Source organism: Aethalodelphis obliquidens, unplaced genomic scaffold (genome assembly GCF_003676395.1).
Source record: "Aethalodelphis obliquidens isolate GAN/ISIS:26980383/991018 unplaced genomic scaffold, ASM367639v1 scaffold29, whole genome shotgun sequence".
Lineage (NCBI taxonomy): Eukaryota > Metazoa > Chordata > Mammalia > Artiodactyla > Delphinidae > Aethalodelphis > Aethalodelphis obliquidens.
In genome coordinates this window covers 6,016,935-6,034,645 of record NW_020837973.1, presented here as the reverse complement: position 1 = coordinate 6,034,645, position 17,711 = coordinate 6,016,935, and the positions used below count along the sequence as shown (strand labels likewise).

At 41.3% G+C, this 17,711-nt stretch overlaps 1 protein-coding gene across 1 annotated transcript in view; it reads right to left on the bottom strand.

The window, feature by feature from the left end:
- ADCY2 (adenylate cyclase 2) overlaps positions 1-17,711 on the bottom strand; it is a 434,307-nt gene that overhangs the window by 310,263 nt on the left and 106,333 nt on the right. The window contains exon 3 of the mRNA XM_027125298.1: positions 15,294-15,455. Coding sequence (XP_026981099.1) covers positions 15,294-15,455 — 162 coding nt within the window. The remainder of the gene's footprint in view (positions 1-15,293; positions 15,456-17,711) is intronic.

Sequence of the window (17,711 nt, the reverse complement as noted above, 5' to 3'; positions counted from 1 at the left end):
TGGGTCAGGCCCGGAGCCAAGCCAGCATCTCCTGCAGCACCCCCAGGAGTAAGTGATGCATCCAGGGCAGAGGCAGTAGGATGAAAAGTCTAGGAAAGTGACTTTTGACTAATACCGAAGACAAACATTTACTGAGACCTGGAACCAGAGATCATCAAAATGATTCTTACATTATATGCAACTCAAAAGGCCGGGAAGAAATGGAAATACTTTTCTACTTTGTGGATGTTATAAATATTAGATTTTAAAACATGTTAAATAAGAAATGAGAATCTTAAACTGATCCAAAAGATAAGCTCAAAACAGTTCTTAAGATTTTCCATAAGAATGCAACACCAGGGTAAAATTTCTACACACCTTCCTCGTCTTTTTATCCAAATCCAAAAAATTATTTAAATTCCATATGAGATAGAGTTAAGGAAAGGAAAGGAAAGAACTGTGTCATTCTTTCTAGGTCATGAAGGCTTATTTATAAGAAAAAACAGACCCAAACTCCTCAAAAGTCCAAAAAGCTGTTAGATGAGTAGTAAAGGTAAACCACAGTAGAGGGAAATATCCAGAATGGGTTTTGATACACAGAAGATCATGCAACAAAAAGAACTAAAAATGTGGGGAAATTGATTTGCCATGAAATATTGATGTTTACAGTCAGAAGATCCCAATTCCTAGAGTCATCTGAGAAGGTTCTCTAAGAGAGGTAATTAAAATGATAATCAAGTGAACCAAATACTAATGAACCAACTCTTCAGGATTTGCCAGGAGACAATAGTAATGACAGTGCATCCCACCTGCACAGGTGAGGTTCTTCAATTCACCACCTCCTAATCTCTGCTGGGATCCACCCACCTCTGTCTCAACAACTGTCACCTCCAATCTCACAACCACCAAATGTGTCCACAAGTGACTGGTCCACTTAAAAACCACTGTGTCTGGGACACAAGACTTTCACCCCATAATAAGAAGAGTTTGCTAAGAATCCAGATACTCTTTGGCAGGGAAAGACTAGAAGATCTTCCAAATGAAAGCCTAGCTCTGCCTACAGAACTTCCTTGGTGCTCAGTCAAGAGAAGCAGTCATCGACCTGTTAAGAAACCTTAGGGACTCCCCTGGTGGTCCAGTGGGTAAGACTCCATGCTCTCAATGCAGGGGGCCCGGGTTCGATCCCAGGTCGGGGAACTAGATCCCCACAGGCATGCCACAACTAAAGAGTCTGCACGCCGCAATGAAGATCCCGAGTGCTGCAACGAAGACCCGATGCAGCCAAAATAAATAATAAATAAGTAAATATTTTTTTAAAAAAGACCACTTCAAAAGAAACCTTAAACCAGAGGTTTAGATCACAGTATAACCTGTAGCTTGAAGCACTAAGTACTTCCTTGACCAAACTTCCAGAGGTATGTGTAAGGCAGTTTACTTCAGATTAATGTCCTCAGTGTCTTCAGGATTTTTGAAAATGTCTTTATTTCTCAATTAATAGGAACCCAAATCAGTGACCTTCTCTGCCTCATTAACTAGCTAAAATATGATGATCTCTATGGGTTCAGTAACCAAGTGCACAGGGGCTGCTGGACTCAAGCATCCAGCCTACTGTTCCTATGGATCATGTCAATATCCCTGGAGCCAGTTCAGGTTCACCTCATTTTTCTGTCAGTGATGAGTAATCCCAATCTTGAACTTCCCTTTGTATATCCAGTTTCCTAATTCTTCAGTCATCTTTGTATCTTTCCTCTGATTCCTCTATAATACAGTAAGCTTGATTTAAAACTTATTTAAAATTCATGTGAGGATTTGACTTATCTTGAAGAAAACAAAAGGATAAAATAAAAGTTTGAGGGCGTCGGGGCTGTTTTCACTCTTCCTGATTCTCTTTAAAGGGCACCACTACCTGACCCAGCAGTCATGCTCAGAGACAGTGCAAAGAGAAAGGACTGCCCGCTGTCCCCCTCACTGGGTGCTGTCCAAGGCACACGGATGCTTACAATGCTGCTACACCCGGTCATGCGTGTGTGTGCCTATTCATTCCATCCCTCATGTGTCTATTCATGCAGGCATCCATTTAACATTATGTACCCCCGGTGCTGGGACAAATAAAAATATTTAAAAGCTCTGGTTCCTGCCACAGGTCTCAAAAGCTCATATCAAGGCCCAGGGAACATGTGACAGAAGGACATACAGACAAATAAGCATCATGAAATACGATGTGAGGATTCCTGTGGAAAGTCATAATAATAACACAGAGCAGGAGAGGATGGGACCATGGGGAAGGTTCCCACCACCTCAGCCTTCATCTCCAGATCAGTGATTCCCCACTGGTCCGTGAGAAGCCGAGGACATGGGTCCCTTCACCACCTCAACTCTACTTCTGGTCTACTCAGGTCTCTCTCCCAGCAGAACAGGTCAAAGGACAAAAGGAGAGCAGGAATGTCCAGGATTAGAACAGAAGGCTCGGTAGCATCATGAGTGCTTCGAACAACACTGAGACTCAGACTTGCTAAACTTTTAGTAAACCAGACAAACCAATTATTGGAACTGTGTCCCCCCACCCCACATGAATTCACACGTCGAGGCCCTAACTCCCAGTGTGACTGCACTGAGAGTGATGATGGAATTCAGATTAAATGGAGACCTAAGAGTGGAGCCCTGATCTGGTCTAATTTTAGTGTCCTTATAAGAAAAGACAACAGAGCTTGCTCCCTCCCTGTTCCTCTCCCTTTCTCTCTCCGTCTGCCTCTCCCTCTTTCTCTTTCCCTCTTCCTCTCTCCCTGCTATGTGAGAGCACAGTGAGAAGGTAGCTATCTGCCAGTCAGGAAGAGAGCCATCACTAGAACCCATTCTGGTACCCTAATCTCAGACTGCCAACATCCAGAACTGTGAGAAAATAAATTTCTGTTGTTTAAGCCACCCAGTCTATGCCATTTCGTTACAGCAGCCTGAGCTAATTAATACACCAAGCCATGGCTAGGAATCTTAGGAAAATATTCTATATTATAAATAAAACTCTGTTTAAACTCTTCATCTGTTATTTTCTGCTTTCCCTTCCCATTTTTGGTCAATGCCTTGATCTAGAGTTTGAGGCTTAGGTATGGCATAGAAGGTGAATTTTTAAGAAACTAAAGAAAAGGTTAAAAACTAAATATTTCCAGTTTGACCCACAAAGATTACAATTCTTCTTTTCCTAAAAATTATCCAGAACACCAAAGAGCACAGGAAATGCATAGGTAATTTATATTTTTGACAAAATTAGAAGATCGGTAGAAACTCCAGATTCCAAAGTGGGTGTGAGGGCTACTAAATGTAAGCAGGACCCAGAGGTGGGAAACCAAGAAAAGACACTCTAAGAGAACCCCCATAAAGGAGGCTGTAGATTCAGAAAGGAAGCAGAGATGTACCTTAAGGTGAGGGGCCTGTAAAAGCCAGGTCCCTGTTTTGCAATTGTAGGAATACTGTGGGGAGCCCTCTTGGATTCAGGATGTTCAGGAGGCTATAGGCTCCAGAAGGAATGGCATCACTAGGAGTATGGTAGGAAGCAGTCCCACTCTGAGGTAGGAGATTCTGTCAGTTAGCGTTTGTGTGGCTATAAGAACACAATGACTTGAATGCCATTTAATACAGTGATTCACCCCCACAAGTGCTCAGAGAGTTCTAGTGCTAATGATGAGAATGACTGGCAGTAGCAGTAGTAGTATTTAGTTCATGTTAAAAGGGCACTCTGGGGCTTCCCTGGTGGCACAGTGGTTGAGAGTCCTCCTGCTGATGCAGGGGACGCGGGTTCATGCCCCGGTCCGGGAGGATCCCACGTGCCGCGGAGCGGCTGGGTCCATGAGCCGTGGCCGCTGAGCCTGCACGTCCGGAGCCTGTGCTCCGCGATGGGAGAGGCCACAGCAGTGAGAGGCCCATGTACTGCAAAAAAAAAAAAAAAAGCGGGGGGGCACTCTGAAAAATAGTAGAGTAAATGCAAAGTATTAATAAAACATCAAATAGCAGTAAATTTGCTGGACTTCAAAAATAAAGAAGTCCATTGGGCAACCAGGTAGAAAGATCAATTTTGTAAGGGAAAAGAGAAATTCAGGCTGGCCTTAGATTACCAAACAACGACCTTAATAAATTCTAAAAAGTAGAAATAACATAGACAGTTATCTAATCTTAACGCAAAAAAGGCTAAAATTAATAACAAAAACAGAAGAGAAAAATCCACAACCATCAAAACAACAGCAAACGTTTTTCTTGTGTAACAAAAGAAATTCAAACCAAATCAGCAAAATATCTAGAAAATAATGATGATGAGCACATATAAAGCACAGAGCTAAAGCAGGCTCCAGAGGAAAATGTATAGCCTTCAGTATTTACATAAATATGAGAGAAAAAATAAATTGATTAAGCATCTAACACAAGAAGTTCAAAATAAAAACCAAAGAATATTAATGTAAGGAATTAACAAAGAAAAAATCTGAAATTAAAAAAAAAACAGAAATTCAATAAAAATAATAAATATATCCAAAACTCATTCCTTGGAGAAATAAAGAAAAATAAATTTAAAAATTTGCTAGATGACTCAGGAGTTAATAGAGAAAGGACAAATCCCAAGAATAAGAAACTAACCAGGGAAAAGTAAACATCAGAACAGAAGTAATTGAAACTATGAAAAGAGATCACTCTACTCTATAAAATATAATTGCAACTTTAGATGAAAGAGACTGCATTTATAAGAGTATATCTTTGAGAAAAACACCCCAGAAAAGAAAGTAAATCTAAACAGAAGAATCTGCACAGAAAAAAAGGGGATGATCTTTAATCTAAATAAACATTTGAGATGGAAGATGGTCACCCATGAGTGAAGCACAGCCCATGGCCAGTGCTGCCTGTGTTTGCTCTTATTATTGTCAAAACAGATCCAAAACCCCTCATAATTCATTAGTCAAAAGAATCAAGCAGAAAATTAGATAAAAACACAACATGACCTACTGAGCTAATTCCAGATTCAAGAACCATTCAATATTATAAAAGGGAAGAAATCATACAGTCTTGCCCACAGGTAATTTTTTTTAGAAACTCTTTTGATAAAGTTCAAGATCAATCTTTAAAGAAAAGAAAAAGAAAAAAGAAAATGTCTGTAAGTAGGAATACATGGTTACTTCCTTCAAATTATAACATTTATTTAACTTAACCCAAAAGCCAGCATGTTGTTTAAAGGACAAACGTCAACTCTACTAAATAAAAAAACAGACAAGTATGTCTACTATCACCACATTACTGTCAACGTTTTTCTAGAGGTACTAGGCAAAGCAATTGGAAAGAAAAGGTGGCTATAAAAATCAGAAAGTAAAGATTTACTTGAAAATGATGTGATTATATACCTCGAAATCCTAAAAGGGTCAAATGCAAAATTACTACAAACAATGAGAAACTTTAGAGTGGTTGGAAGAAGCATATTCACTGAAAACCTTTTGAAACCTTTATCTCAACTTTTTTTAAAAAAAGTGACCCCATCACCTATTTTTAAAAATGGGGCAAAAAGCCAATGGCAGATGTTTAGTTCCCCTACCTGTCTGCAACTGTTCCTCAGGAATCCTTGTGGATTGCCTTATGGATGAGAGTTTTGTTTAAGCAAGAGTGGAATTCCCATATGTTTCCTCACTCTAAATCCTTCTAGTTTTGCTTTATTTTCCTATGTGTTACCATAAATATCTTCCAAGGAGGTATCTTCGTATGTTGCACACCATAGAGCTTAGTAATACCTGAGTAGTCAAGTGAAGGGGAGCCCCATGGACTCTCTGGTCTTGGAGAATACATGGAGGGTCTGTAGCAAGCCATGAAGGAGAGGAGTGGAACTGCTGTCCATCTGTGGAAGTTGGTATCGGGAGCGGGTTGAATACAAGCCCCCAAGTTATGTCCACTAGGAACCTCAGAATACTACTTTTTTTTTTTTTTGGCATAAGAGTCTTTGCAGACGTAATTAAATTAAGGATGTTGCTTTGAGATCATCAGAGTGGGCCCTAAAGACAATGGCCAGTGTCCCTATAAGAATGGGACAAGATGCACAGACATGAAGAGAAGGCCACATAAAGATGGAGGAAAGGAAGGGAGTTTTGAAGCCCCAAAAGTCAAGGTACACCGAGGATTTCTGGCAACCACCAGAAGCTAGGAAAGAGGTATGAAAACCTTCTCACTCAGAGCCTCCAGGGGACCAACTCTGCCACAGCTTGGTTTTGATTTTTGTGAAATGATAAATTCCAGAATTTAGCAATTGCTGTTGTTTAAAGCACCTAAGTTTGTGGTAATTTTTTCAGCAGCATTAGGAAACCAATACAGTATCTCAGCTGAGGGGGTGGAAGGAGTGATGCAAAGAGATGGAGCTGTATACATGCAGGTGTCCAGGACCACAAAGCTGAGATGCAGGATGGTCTGATCCAATGTATCACAGTACCATTGGCTGGTCCAAATGAGCAATCCCCAAGGTTGGCTGGGGAACAGGAGTGGGCTTCTCCAGGGAACAAATACTCCAGGGAAAGAGCTCAAGATGTCCAACTGGCAAGTGATCCTATAAACACCTCCTTCTCACTCCTGACAAGGGTTGAGTCGTCTCTTGGGTCTCCAAAAGCTGGTGTCTTACTAACCTACAGAAGCACAGGTCCCCAGGTATTAGCTGAACTTCCAAACTTCACTCATCAGTGTAGTGTGGGCTTCTAGCATCTCACCAGGATGAATCTCACTGCCTTGAGTCTGCAGAGGACATTCCACAGGATGGTCAACCAGTCCAGACATGGGCTCTGAGGGTCTTACGTATGTATGATGCAACTTTTGCCCTACTCAGTTCCATAGGTCATTTGGACTTTGATTATTAACATATATCCTCAAAGCATTTTCATGTTCCATTTATCTCACTTCTATAAAAGTCATTTAGACTATATTACCGCTGCTGCTGTCTACTGTTTACTGAGGACTGAGGACGAGGCCAGCCTAACAACAGGTTCTTCCTATACACCAGGTCATCTAATCAGCACCAAGGCCAGCAACGTTCTAGGGAGGTTGGTGTTACTGCTGCCATTTTAGAGATAAGAAAACTGAGTAAACTAAAGACTTAGGCCAAGTTTATGCGATGCTGCAGTTTGGTTTTCCAGGAAGCACATATGAAACAGAGCTGGGTGTTTAGTAGGGAGTGCCCTTCGGATCAATGCCCAAGCAGAGGGAAGGACTCGGGACTTGGCAGAGGGAGAAGTTGGGCTGGGATGCAGGCCTGACAACTTCAGACAGACTCACCGAAGCTGTGGTGCTGAAATGGCCAATCAGAATTGTCTTGCATTGGGCCCCCCACCTCGATCAGTCATGGATGTGGCCCGCCCTTGGAAAGTCATGACCTTGGGCTGGCAGCTCTGTGCAGCTGAGGCAGCCTGGAAGGGACTAAGGATGGAAAGCCAGCTGTTACCAACACCCCGAAGAGCTGGACAATCAGTCTTTGAGGGGGCTCCGGGTGGTCCACCTTCATGTCCACGACGCACAGCTATAAAGTGGGAGAAACTGAATCCAAGCCCAGATTCCATCTGAAACCAAAGTGCTTGCTGTGTCCACCATCTCATACTCTCTGACATGCCATTCATGAGCTGCTGAGAAGGACAGCAAAAGTGATGAACCCAGAGTCTGGCCGGCAGGAACTCACATCTCCCGGGGAAAGCAAATTTGATGTACCTCATTCTCAAAGAGGGCACGCTGTGATTATTGCTGCAAAAATGGATAGAAAGTACGTCCCCTCCCTTAGCCTGCCCAGGTCATTGCATTCCACAAACATAATGAGGATGTTGTAGTTCTATCACTATGCAGTTATTGTTATCAACACTTGATGTTTACTAACTGATGCATTAACTGTGCACCTGGCCCAGTTAAGTCCTTTTCATTTATCATCTCATCCAATCATCTCTGCTGTCCTAGGAAGAAGGCATTATTATTATTATTTCCACTTTACAGGTAACTAGGAGCATCCCCAGCCCTGTCTGTCCTTAGAATGTCTCCCAGTGACTATCTGTACATCCTCTCTCCATTGCACCAATGGAGTTTCATTGGGTTTCTCTCTACTCTTTAAAGAGATACCTTAGGACCAGAGCAAAGTTCTCGCTAAAGTCAAGCTGCAGATATATTACTCTCTCAAGTTCACACAACTTAGCAGATTCATCATTTGACCTGCAAGTACCTAGAAGGAGTCTGTCTCGTGTGACTCCCCATAGGGGTTGCTGACTTTCTCACTATCCACTAAGGGTTTTAAAAAGAATCATTACTAGCACGACATTGTAAAGCAATTATACTCCAATAAAGATGTTAAAAAAATAATAAAGTGGTCTGTTTGCTTCAAATAATAATTAAAAAATAAAAAGCATCATTGATGGTTTAATAAATGACTAGAAATCAGTATCTTTCACAAACTATCCTCAAAAATAAACATTTGGAATGGACAGAGCCTCAGATCTTTGTATATACTGTAACAAAAATGCATGGATTGGTGAAAGTACTAGGAAAACCACCTGTCAAGATGTCATCCAGTGGAACATGCCATTCAGCTGACATTTAATCAATCTGTAATGATGTAAGTCATCCATTGACATGCATCCATTGCTTTGAATGAACAGAAAGTACAGAATTCAGATGACAGGTTCAAGAAGAGGATAGAGACAGCTGTTGGGGGATCGATGGCATTTTTCATTTTTAGAGAAATCCTTTTTCATGCTCCTTTGATCAAATCTCCAAGACAAAACTCATAGTCTGAAAGGGCTTCCCTTTACCTCTGTTCCTTCTATCTCCTCCCCAAAACAGGTTCACAAATGTTGGAAAATAAACTTAGGTCTCATTCCATCATTAGAGTCAAATAGTTAACTACCAACGTGAAGCTTCTCTGTCTCAGACACTTTTTTTTTTATTGAAGTATAGTTGATTTACAATGTTGGGTTAGTTTCAGGTATACAGCAAAGTGATTCAGTTTTATGTATATGAATATACATATACATATATCTATTCTTTTTCAGATTATTTTTCATTATAGGGTTATTGCAAGATATTGAATATGGTTCCCTATGCTATACAGTAGGTATTTTATCAGTTATCAGTTATCTATTTTACATATAGGAGTGTGTTTCTGTTAATCCCAAACTCTTAATTTATCCCTCCCTCTCCTCCTTTCCCCTTTGGTAACCATAAGTTTATTTTCTATGTCTGTGGGTCTATTTCTGTTTTGTAAATAAGTTCACTTGTATTATTTTTTCAGATTCCACATATATGGAGACATCATATGATATTTGTCTTGCTCTGACTTACTTCATTCAGTATGATAATCTCTGGGTCCTTCCATGTTGCTGCAAATGGTATTATTTCATTCTTTTTTATGGCTGAGTAATATGCCATTATATACACACAACATCTGCTTTACCCATTCATCTGTCGATGGACATTTAGGTTGCTTCCACGTCCTGGCTATTGTAAGTAGTGCTGCTATGAACATTGGGGTGCATGTATCTTTTTGAGTTATAGTTTTCTCTGGATATATGCCCAGGAGTGGGACTGCAGGATCATATGGTAGTTCTATTTTTAGTTTTTTAAAGGAACCTCCATACTGTTCTCCATAGTGACTGCACCAATTTACATTCCCACTAAGAGTGTAGGAGGGTTCCCTCAAACATTCTTAAAATTGCCAGAGCATTTTTAAATGATTTGGCATCCTGCAGGGAAGTGCTAATTTTCATTTTGTTGTTCACTTGCCCTACAAAACTCTCTCTGATGCGACGATGGTGCGAAGTTCCTGTCATTTAGAGGAGAATGAGGTTTATCTGTCCAGCTGGGGGAACGGTAAGGAAGGCAAAAGGAGAACAGAACTGTGAAGTGCGTTTCGATTTGCTTCAGGACACAGTCACATTAGGTACTTTCCTGTTTTTAACCTCTTCTCTATGCTTACCCCACTCCTTCCAAATTATAATGTCTTTAGAACAGATAAATGATACCTTGTTCAAATAGGATACAGATCATAATCAATAGCTGGATGCTACACAGAATGAAGAGTGATACAGTCTCTTTTCCCCTCTTTGGAAAATATTAATATCCTAAGCTTCTCTAAAGACAAAACCGCAAGAAAAGAGATCCAAATTCCTAACAATTCGTCTCTTCCACAGCCAGAAACTGGGCAGCTGGTAACGTGCTGTTTCTCCTTTGAGCTTCTCAGATTAGATCCTAAATGCAATTTAATTCCAGACTCCAATATACAGTTCCTGAATTATACTGAAAAAGAATCAGTTATGTAACAAATCTGCGTTACTACGATTGCACACTTGCCATAGATGACAGGCTATATTTTCTATTTTAGGTCTAAATGAAAATTTTTCAAATTGTATCACAACTTAAATATATTAAAGTATCCACTGCATAAAGGAATCCTATAAAATTTCTCTGAAATATGAGTAATCCTGTTAGAAAATCAATATGCACTGCCTGGCTTATATTCCTTAATAAATATGGATTCTCATATAACCTGCTTGTGAAAGAAATCTATATTCAAATTCCTCCCTCTCTCATGGGAAAATAAAACATACAGAAAATGAAAATTCAGACCATGCTAAGAATACCAAGGAAATAAATACATTAAAAAAATTAAGTAAATTTCAAATACAAAATGCAATTGTAATATGTGAATAGGAATATTTGGAAATTCCTTGATGATGGTTCAGTACCCTGCTGACAGTGTACCTGACCTTCAGAAGTTTAACAAATGAAGAACAGACAAGGTGCATATTTAAAATGGAGTAAGTGCTACACAAACACAGGCTGCAGGATGGACTGGGCTCCTGACTGATGGACCAGCTGCCCCAGTCTGGGAGGCAGGACACCTACCCAGATCCCTAACCTTGTCTAATGGCTGCATAGCTGCCACCCCTCCTCCCAGGGCCCAAGCAGGAGGCAGGCACCATGGCATGAGGTGGGAAGTTTCATCGTGCTGTCCTAGCCTCAGTCTCCCTCTGACGTGATATAATCATAGGCAAAAAAGACTCCTTGCTGCTTTTGTGGAACTTTCCGTCAAACACATGCTATCCTACTGATACAGGCAAAATTCTTATTTTCTTGTTAACCATAAATTGTTAAGGGCTTTGGTACCTCTGCTAAATTCGTGATAGGCAAACAAAGTATCCTTCTTACATAGACAGTACAAAACTGCTTTTCAGCTTCCTAACATCAAAATAATTTATTCCCTTGGTTATTAAGGATTCCAGATCCCCTTAATAAGCTCAGATTCCAGAAAAGCTTTTCTTTGAAATCCAGTTAGGAAACAAAGACAGAAAAGAGTTAGAAGAAAAGGTGCCAAGACCAGTACAGTACAAAGGGAATCACACAAAGTAACTGAAAAGAATCTCTTCCTCTTCTACAAATAAAGTCTGTTCAAAATGTGTTTGCTGTCTTCCTCTTCCGGGCCCATCCTCTACCCCTTCTCTTCTTGTCCTTTTCCTTCCCTCCTGAATAACTGAGTGCCCAGCCCTCAGGTGAGGCAGAGAAGAGAAGCGTCTGCACCAACAGGGGACGGGGGAAGCGAAACTCACCCAAGATGACAAAGCTGGGCTGGGTGTGTGGAGTTCCTACACTGGGCAAAGTCAAGTGCAGAGCCTGAGCTGGGGGAGGGGACACCCTCACATGGACTGGGTGTCAGAGCCCCAGCTGGGGTGGGGGACACCCTCTCGTGGACTGGGTGTCAGATCCCCAGCTGGGGGAGGGGATACCCTCTCGTGGACTGGGTGTCAGAGCCCCAGCTGGGGTGGGGGACACCCTCTCGTGGACTGGGTGTCAGAGCCCCAGCTGGGGTGGGGGACACCCTCTCGTGGACTGGGTGTCAGAGCTCCAGCTGGGGAAACGGGACATGGGGATGGGGGAAGGAAGCTGACTCAAGTGAGAGGGCAGGGGGAGGGGCTGACAGTTGCAACAGGAGACTGGTTACATGCAGGGTTTCATCAAATAAATAAATATATTTAGGATCATGAGAGCTAAATATTTTTCACTGTTGGTCAAGGGAGCCACAATGGAAAGAGAGAAAACTGGCATAAAACTTATGCTGGAGTGGAAATGGAAATATCAGTGTGAAGTCATGCTGTTTAAGATGTAGGCAGATATAAAAATAAATGGAGATGCAAAGCACTTGGAGTACTGACACCCCAATGGCAAGGGAAAGTCCTAAAGCCCAGATCTTGCCACTAAATGTCATTCTTCACCAAAAAGAACTAGGGCTCCTTGGAGGGATGGCTGATTTTAGGGTTAGGTCAGGGAGGGCACAAGAGGAACCCAAAATAGCTTGTGCCAGAAATTGAGGAAATGCTCAAAGAATCACAGGGACAAGTCAAAGGTACAGCTTGGAGAGGCACCTGCTGGACAAATCTGAGACCATATGGGCATCAAAATAAACAGTGACAGCAGTGGTTTATAATCTACTGAACATCAGACTACGTAGATACAAACAAGCAAATAAATATATTAAAAGTTTGATGAGAAACAGAATATTTGCATAGTTTCAAAGCACCTCTCCACAAAATATGTACTAATGACAAAGAGGAAAAGAGTAATTTCAAAGTGGAAAAGGCTGGTGGACAGCACACTGATAGTAATGACCACTGACAATAATGGGACAAAGTAGATGTACACGCCCCTGATAGACGTGATGAGGACACACCATCCCTTCTGAGATTCCTGCCAAAATGCATAACTTTAATCTATTCATGAGGAAACACTGGACCCCCCATGTTAAAGGACATCTTAGAAAATAACTGGCCTGCAACCTTCAAAAGCGTTAATAAAAGCCAAAGGAACTGTTCCATCCAGAAGGAGACCAAAGAGACTTAAGAACAAAGTGCAATGCATGGGCTCTTGTTCTGTAAAGGACATTACTGGGAAAGCTGGAGGAACCAGAACGTCAGGAATTAAACAATGCACATTTCCAGTTTTGATAGCTGCATTATGGTTATGTAGGAGCATGGTATTATAGGAAGTCCACACCAAAGCAGCTGGAGGCAACGGAGCAACACATCTGGAGGCAACCTATACTTGAAAGGCTTAGGGGAAAAAATTATCCATACTGGATTTTCAATGTACTGGTAGGTCTATAAATGTATTAGGAATTATACTTTGTGTTTAAATGTGTTAGGAGACATCATCCACAATTTTCAGGTATTAAATAAATTTCCTCAAGTAGATGATAGGTCATAGCCTGAGAATGAATTCTCATTCCTGAAATCACTGTGAAATTACTTCTGAAGTGATGGAAACCTGACCTTATATTCTTCTGTTCCTTTCAACATTATTCTTATGGAATAAAGAATGTTTATTCTTTTGCTATTCTAGAATCATCCTATCATTATCCTATCTCTGCCTGTCCACTGATAAGTATTTTTCTGTGTTGGTTTTGGAAATTGAGTAAATAAAAATTTAAGATTACATTCTTTCCACTTTTTTTTTTAACCAATGCAAGAAAATAACAGTGCTAAAAAAAATTTAAAAAATAAAAAAAAAAAAACCTCAGTAGTACTTGATATCTAAAATATGCCTGGTTCTTTGTAAATCACTTCTTTTTTTCCTTTTTTTTTTAACCCCATTTGATCTTCACAGGCAGGTATCATAATCCTCATTTCCCAGATGTTTTTTCTATTGCATCTGCACCAGCAGATACTTTCTTTATTCATGAAGGGGCAGAAAAAATAGGTACAAAATGTTCAAGGTATGTGTTCCACGGTAACCCACGACCAGCAAGATGCCATGAGCAGTGAAATATGTATGAGTGCCCTGTTGCCTGTGTGACCAGGACTTTCCTGTAGTGATTTCTATAGTGTAAACTGGCAGAGCAAATGATTATTGTTACATAATATTCTTACATAAATTATTATGTACTCATTCCTATGAAAACCATACCCACCACCCTGACCTGAATGTGACTACCTAAGGTTGAGCCTAATGGCCCCACTAAAGGGAGGGTGGAAGAATGGAATTTATGGGAGAAAGGAGAAACGTCCCATGAATATCCTCATGGGAGGCTGTGAAAGGTAGAAAAAGCAAGTAAAAGCTGGGGCAGAACTCGTGTAAAAAGGAACACTTCTTCCACCTCATCCCAGGCACAGCTGGATTGTTTCATCTTTCAATAAAACACCCACCTTCTCTTTCATTTGATTAGTCACTGACCAGCCACTGTGTGTGTCTCTGGCGATGCAGGTTACTGATGTGACTACTCTGCTCCGTCACAGGAAAGACATAGTTCCCTCCACTTCCTGGAGGGGATGCTTCTTAGTAACGTCCAAACAAGTCAATGGGAAACGGGCACCACTGTGCCAGATCAGGAGCTTTACCCTCACTCAGTGCCCACAGAGGACATTTCACAAGTGCTCAGGCTACGCTTAATGAATGTTTGTTATGAGCGCTCAGAGACGAGTATTGAGAAAAGGGGTCCCTAGAACGCTTTCCAACTAAGAGCAATTACTACAGACCCAAGGGTAAGCCTCCATTTCCATCTCAAGTTTCCAAGTAAAACATTGCTTCAAGTGAAGGACAAACTGGTTTCTGAGACCCTCAGGGCTCAAGTGACCCACGTCTAAAATCCCCTTTTCAACGACAGTGGTGTTCATAACTACTCCTCTCAGCCCCGCTGCATTCTGCACACTGGCTGCATTTGTTACATTTGATTCCAACCCAGCAAAATAAAGCACACTTTTTACAGGTAAAAAAGAGACTGTTAAGAATAAGTGCAAACCACTGCCCCTCATGTCTACGGATGTATGTAACAGGAAATTAAATGGTTTTTTAAATGCTTTTAACTAATTAAATAGGAAGGCTTCGCTGGAATGCCACTTAGCAGTAAAGCTAAATTTGCTGTTGAAGCATTTTAAAGAACTATTTTTTATGTCCTTGGACTTGCCAGAGGATTAAGAAATAGAGAGCTCTTCTGTCCTCTGTAAAGACGGGGTTTTGGAAATCTCTCAGAGAGAGATGGGGGAGAATTATGAATTTAATTATATAAGTTGTTTCACTCTAACTCTTAAAACTAAGAGTACTAAATTACAATGTATAATAACAGCTTTTAACCATCAATCAGCAAAATGGAACTGCCATTTCCAATTTTCACTGTTGCTAATTGCTAAGTGACTGCCGATTCCACTGCAGAGAGGGGGCAGTGGCTGGCTACCCATTAGCGACACTCAGGGTCAACATCAGAGAGCAGACCTGGAGCACCTGCCAGGTACCAGCCAACAGTCACACCTTGAACAGGTGTGGTCACCCTGCAGAGGTGGAGGTGCACCTACCTGCCAGACCAGGTGCTCCTTGGCCCCCGGCATTGCAGACAGGCAGATGCTCAGCACGATGGTGTGGGAAGAGGAGGTAAGGACACTGGCGATGATGGCATCTCGCATGTTGAAGGGCAGCATGGTGTACACCACGAAGATGATGAAGAGGAAGAATGACACCTACAGGTGGGGAGGAAGGACAGTGAGAGTCACAGAGAATGCCTGTTCCCAAACGCTCCCCCTCTCCTTCCCATTAAAGGCTGCACAGATCCCCTGGAACCACAGCCATTCAAGAAATAATATTACGACAAAAAGAGGGCATATTCAAACAAATCCACTGCGTTACACAAAAGCACTAACTATTGTGATGGAGGGGAAAAAAGGTTCTTTTTCAAAATTTGGGGATTTTCAGTTTTGGTATCCAAACTATTGCAGACATTAGGTGAATCTGAGCACTTCATGGGTATGGATGCAAAGCTGGTCCTAAACTCTCAGAGTTTTGTATCTGTGCTTTAGAACGCACATCAGGATTCTTTAAGTTTTCTGTCAAACTGTTTCGGGAAACTCAGGGAGAATGGACGGCTGCCACCTGCGGGGAGTTGGTAGAAGCAGATGCCAAGAGGAGGGGCATGGAATTAACAAAATAAAGCAGCTTAGAGATGATTCCCCTGTAGTGAAAACAGTTTGACAGTTTCCCAAAGGTTAAACATACAATTACCATGTGATCCTAAATATATACCCTAGAGAATTGAAAACAAGTACTCAAACAAATACATGTACACACATGTTCATGACAGCACTATAAACAACACAAATGTCCATCCATGGATGAATGGACAAACTGCATGTGGTCCATCCATACAATGGAATACTATTCAGCCCTGAAAAGGAAGGGAATACTGATCCAGGCTACCATGTGGGTGAACCTCTAAAACATTATACTAAGTGAACACAGCTAGGGCAAAAGACCCCATATTGTATGATCCCATTGATATGAAATATCCAGAATAAGTAAATTTACAGAGACAGAAAGCAGATTGGTGGTTTTTAGGGGCTGGGGCAAGGAAGAATGTGAAGTAACTGCTCAATAGGGAGAGAGTTTCCTTTGGGGTGATGAGAATGTTCCAGAACTAGATAAAGCTGGATATGGCACACACTGTGACTATACTAAAACCCACTGAATTCTTCCCTCTAAAGTGGCTAATCCATGTTATGTGAATGTCACCTCAATAAAAAAAATCAATTTGAAACAGCTTAGAGAAAAGCTCGGAATGGAAAAGAAAATGGTTTAGTAGGTAATAAAACAGGCCATTGTCATTATAAAAGAAACAGAACATCAAAAGGGATAAAAAGGTGATAAATCAAATGGAAAAAAGACCAGGTCAAGGTCAGAAAAATAGGGAACGTGGGGATTTGATAGCTTCATTCACCACACAGCTCTTCACTCAAAAAATAAGTGAGGCTAAGGAAAGAGCTTGCCCCACTTTTACAGGGTGACCCGTGTTACTTTAAGGAATCCTAAAGCCCAGAATAGCAGGAAGGACACAAGAGACAGGGCACCAGCTGTTCTGCTCGTGTGTGTCCGGGTGTACATTCACGGGAAGGATGCGGGCAAAAGGCTCTGCTCTGGATTTAAAGAGAGGGAAGCTTGGGTGGACGCCAGGCTCATTTCCCCTCCTGCATAGTCACAGGAATCTGTACCGCATATTACCATCAAAAAGTAACGGTGCAGATTCTCTTAAGCAGGTTGTCTCAGCCTCAGTACTATTGACCGCTGAGGCTGGATAATTCTTTGTGGTGGATGCTTTCTGTGCACTGCAGGATGGGTGGCAGCATCCCTGGCCTCCACCCACTGGATGCCAACAGCATCCCCCCTTCAAAGCTGTGACCACTGAAAATGTCTCCAGCCATTGTCAAATGTCTTCCAGGGAGTAATACCACCTCTGGTGGAGAACCATTAAGCTATAGGAAAAGTCTCTTTTAAGAATGAGAAAAACAATTGTTATGTAGCCACAGCTCACTGAGAAAATTAAATTTACTTTGGAATCCCTAATATGCAGCAAATTTACAGGAAACACTTTCAATTAAGGTATTATTATTGCTACATGTAGAATTTATGCCAAACCCTTATATCCTGCGAAGGCATTAAACGAATATTTTCAGGTATCAGAATTGACAATCAATTACAAAAGAAAACCTCTCTGCTAACTACATGTTTTTCTTCTAATGCAAAATGCTTTAGTATTTCTTTGAAATTAACAAAACTTTTGGACAGCTTTAAAACGCTAACACGATTTCAATTAACACACGCTCTGCAAACATTCTGAGCTTTGAAATGGAAGCACGTGGAAAGCTTATCTGCAGTAACCAAATAGAGAGTAGAGGCGGCAGGTTTTCTGAATACGGCGGCTCCTGTTACTCACTTTTGGATGACAA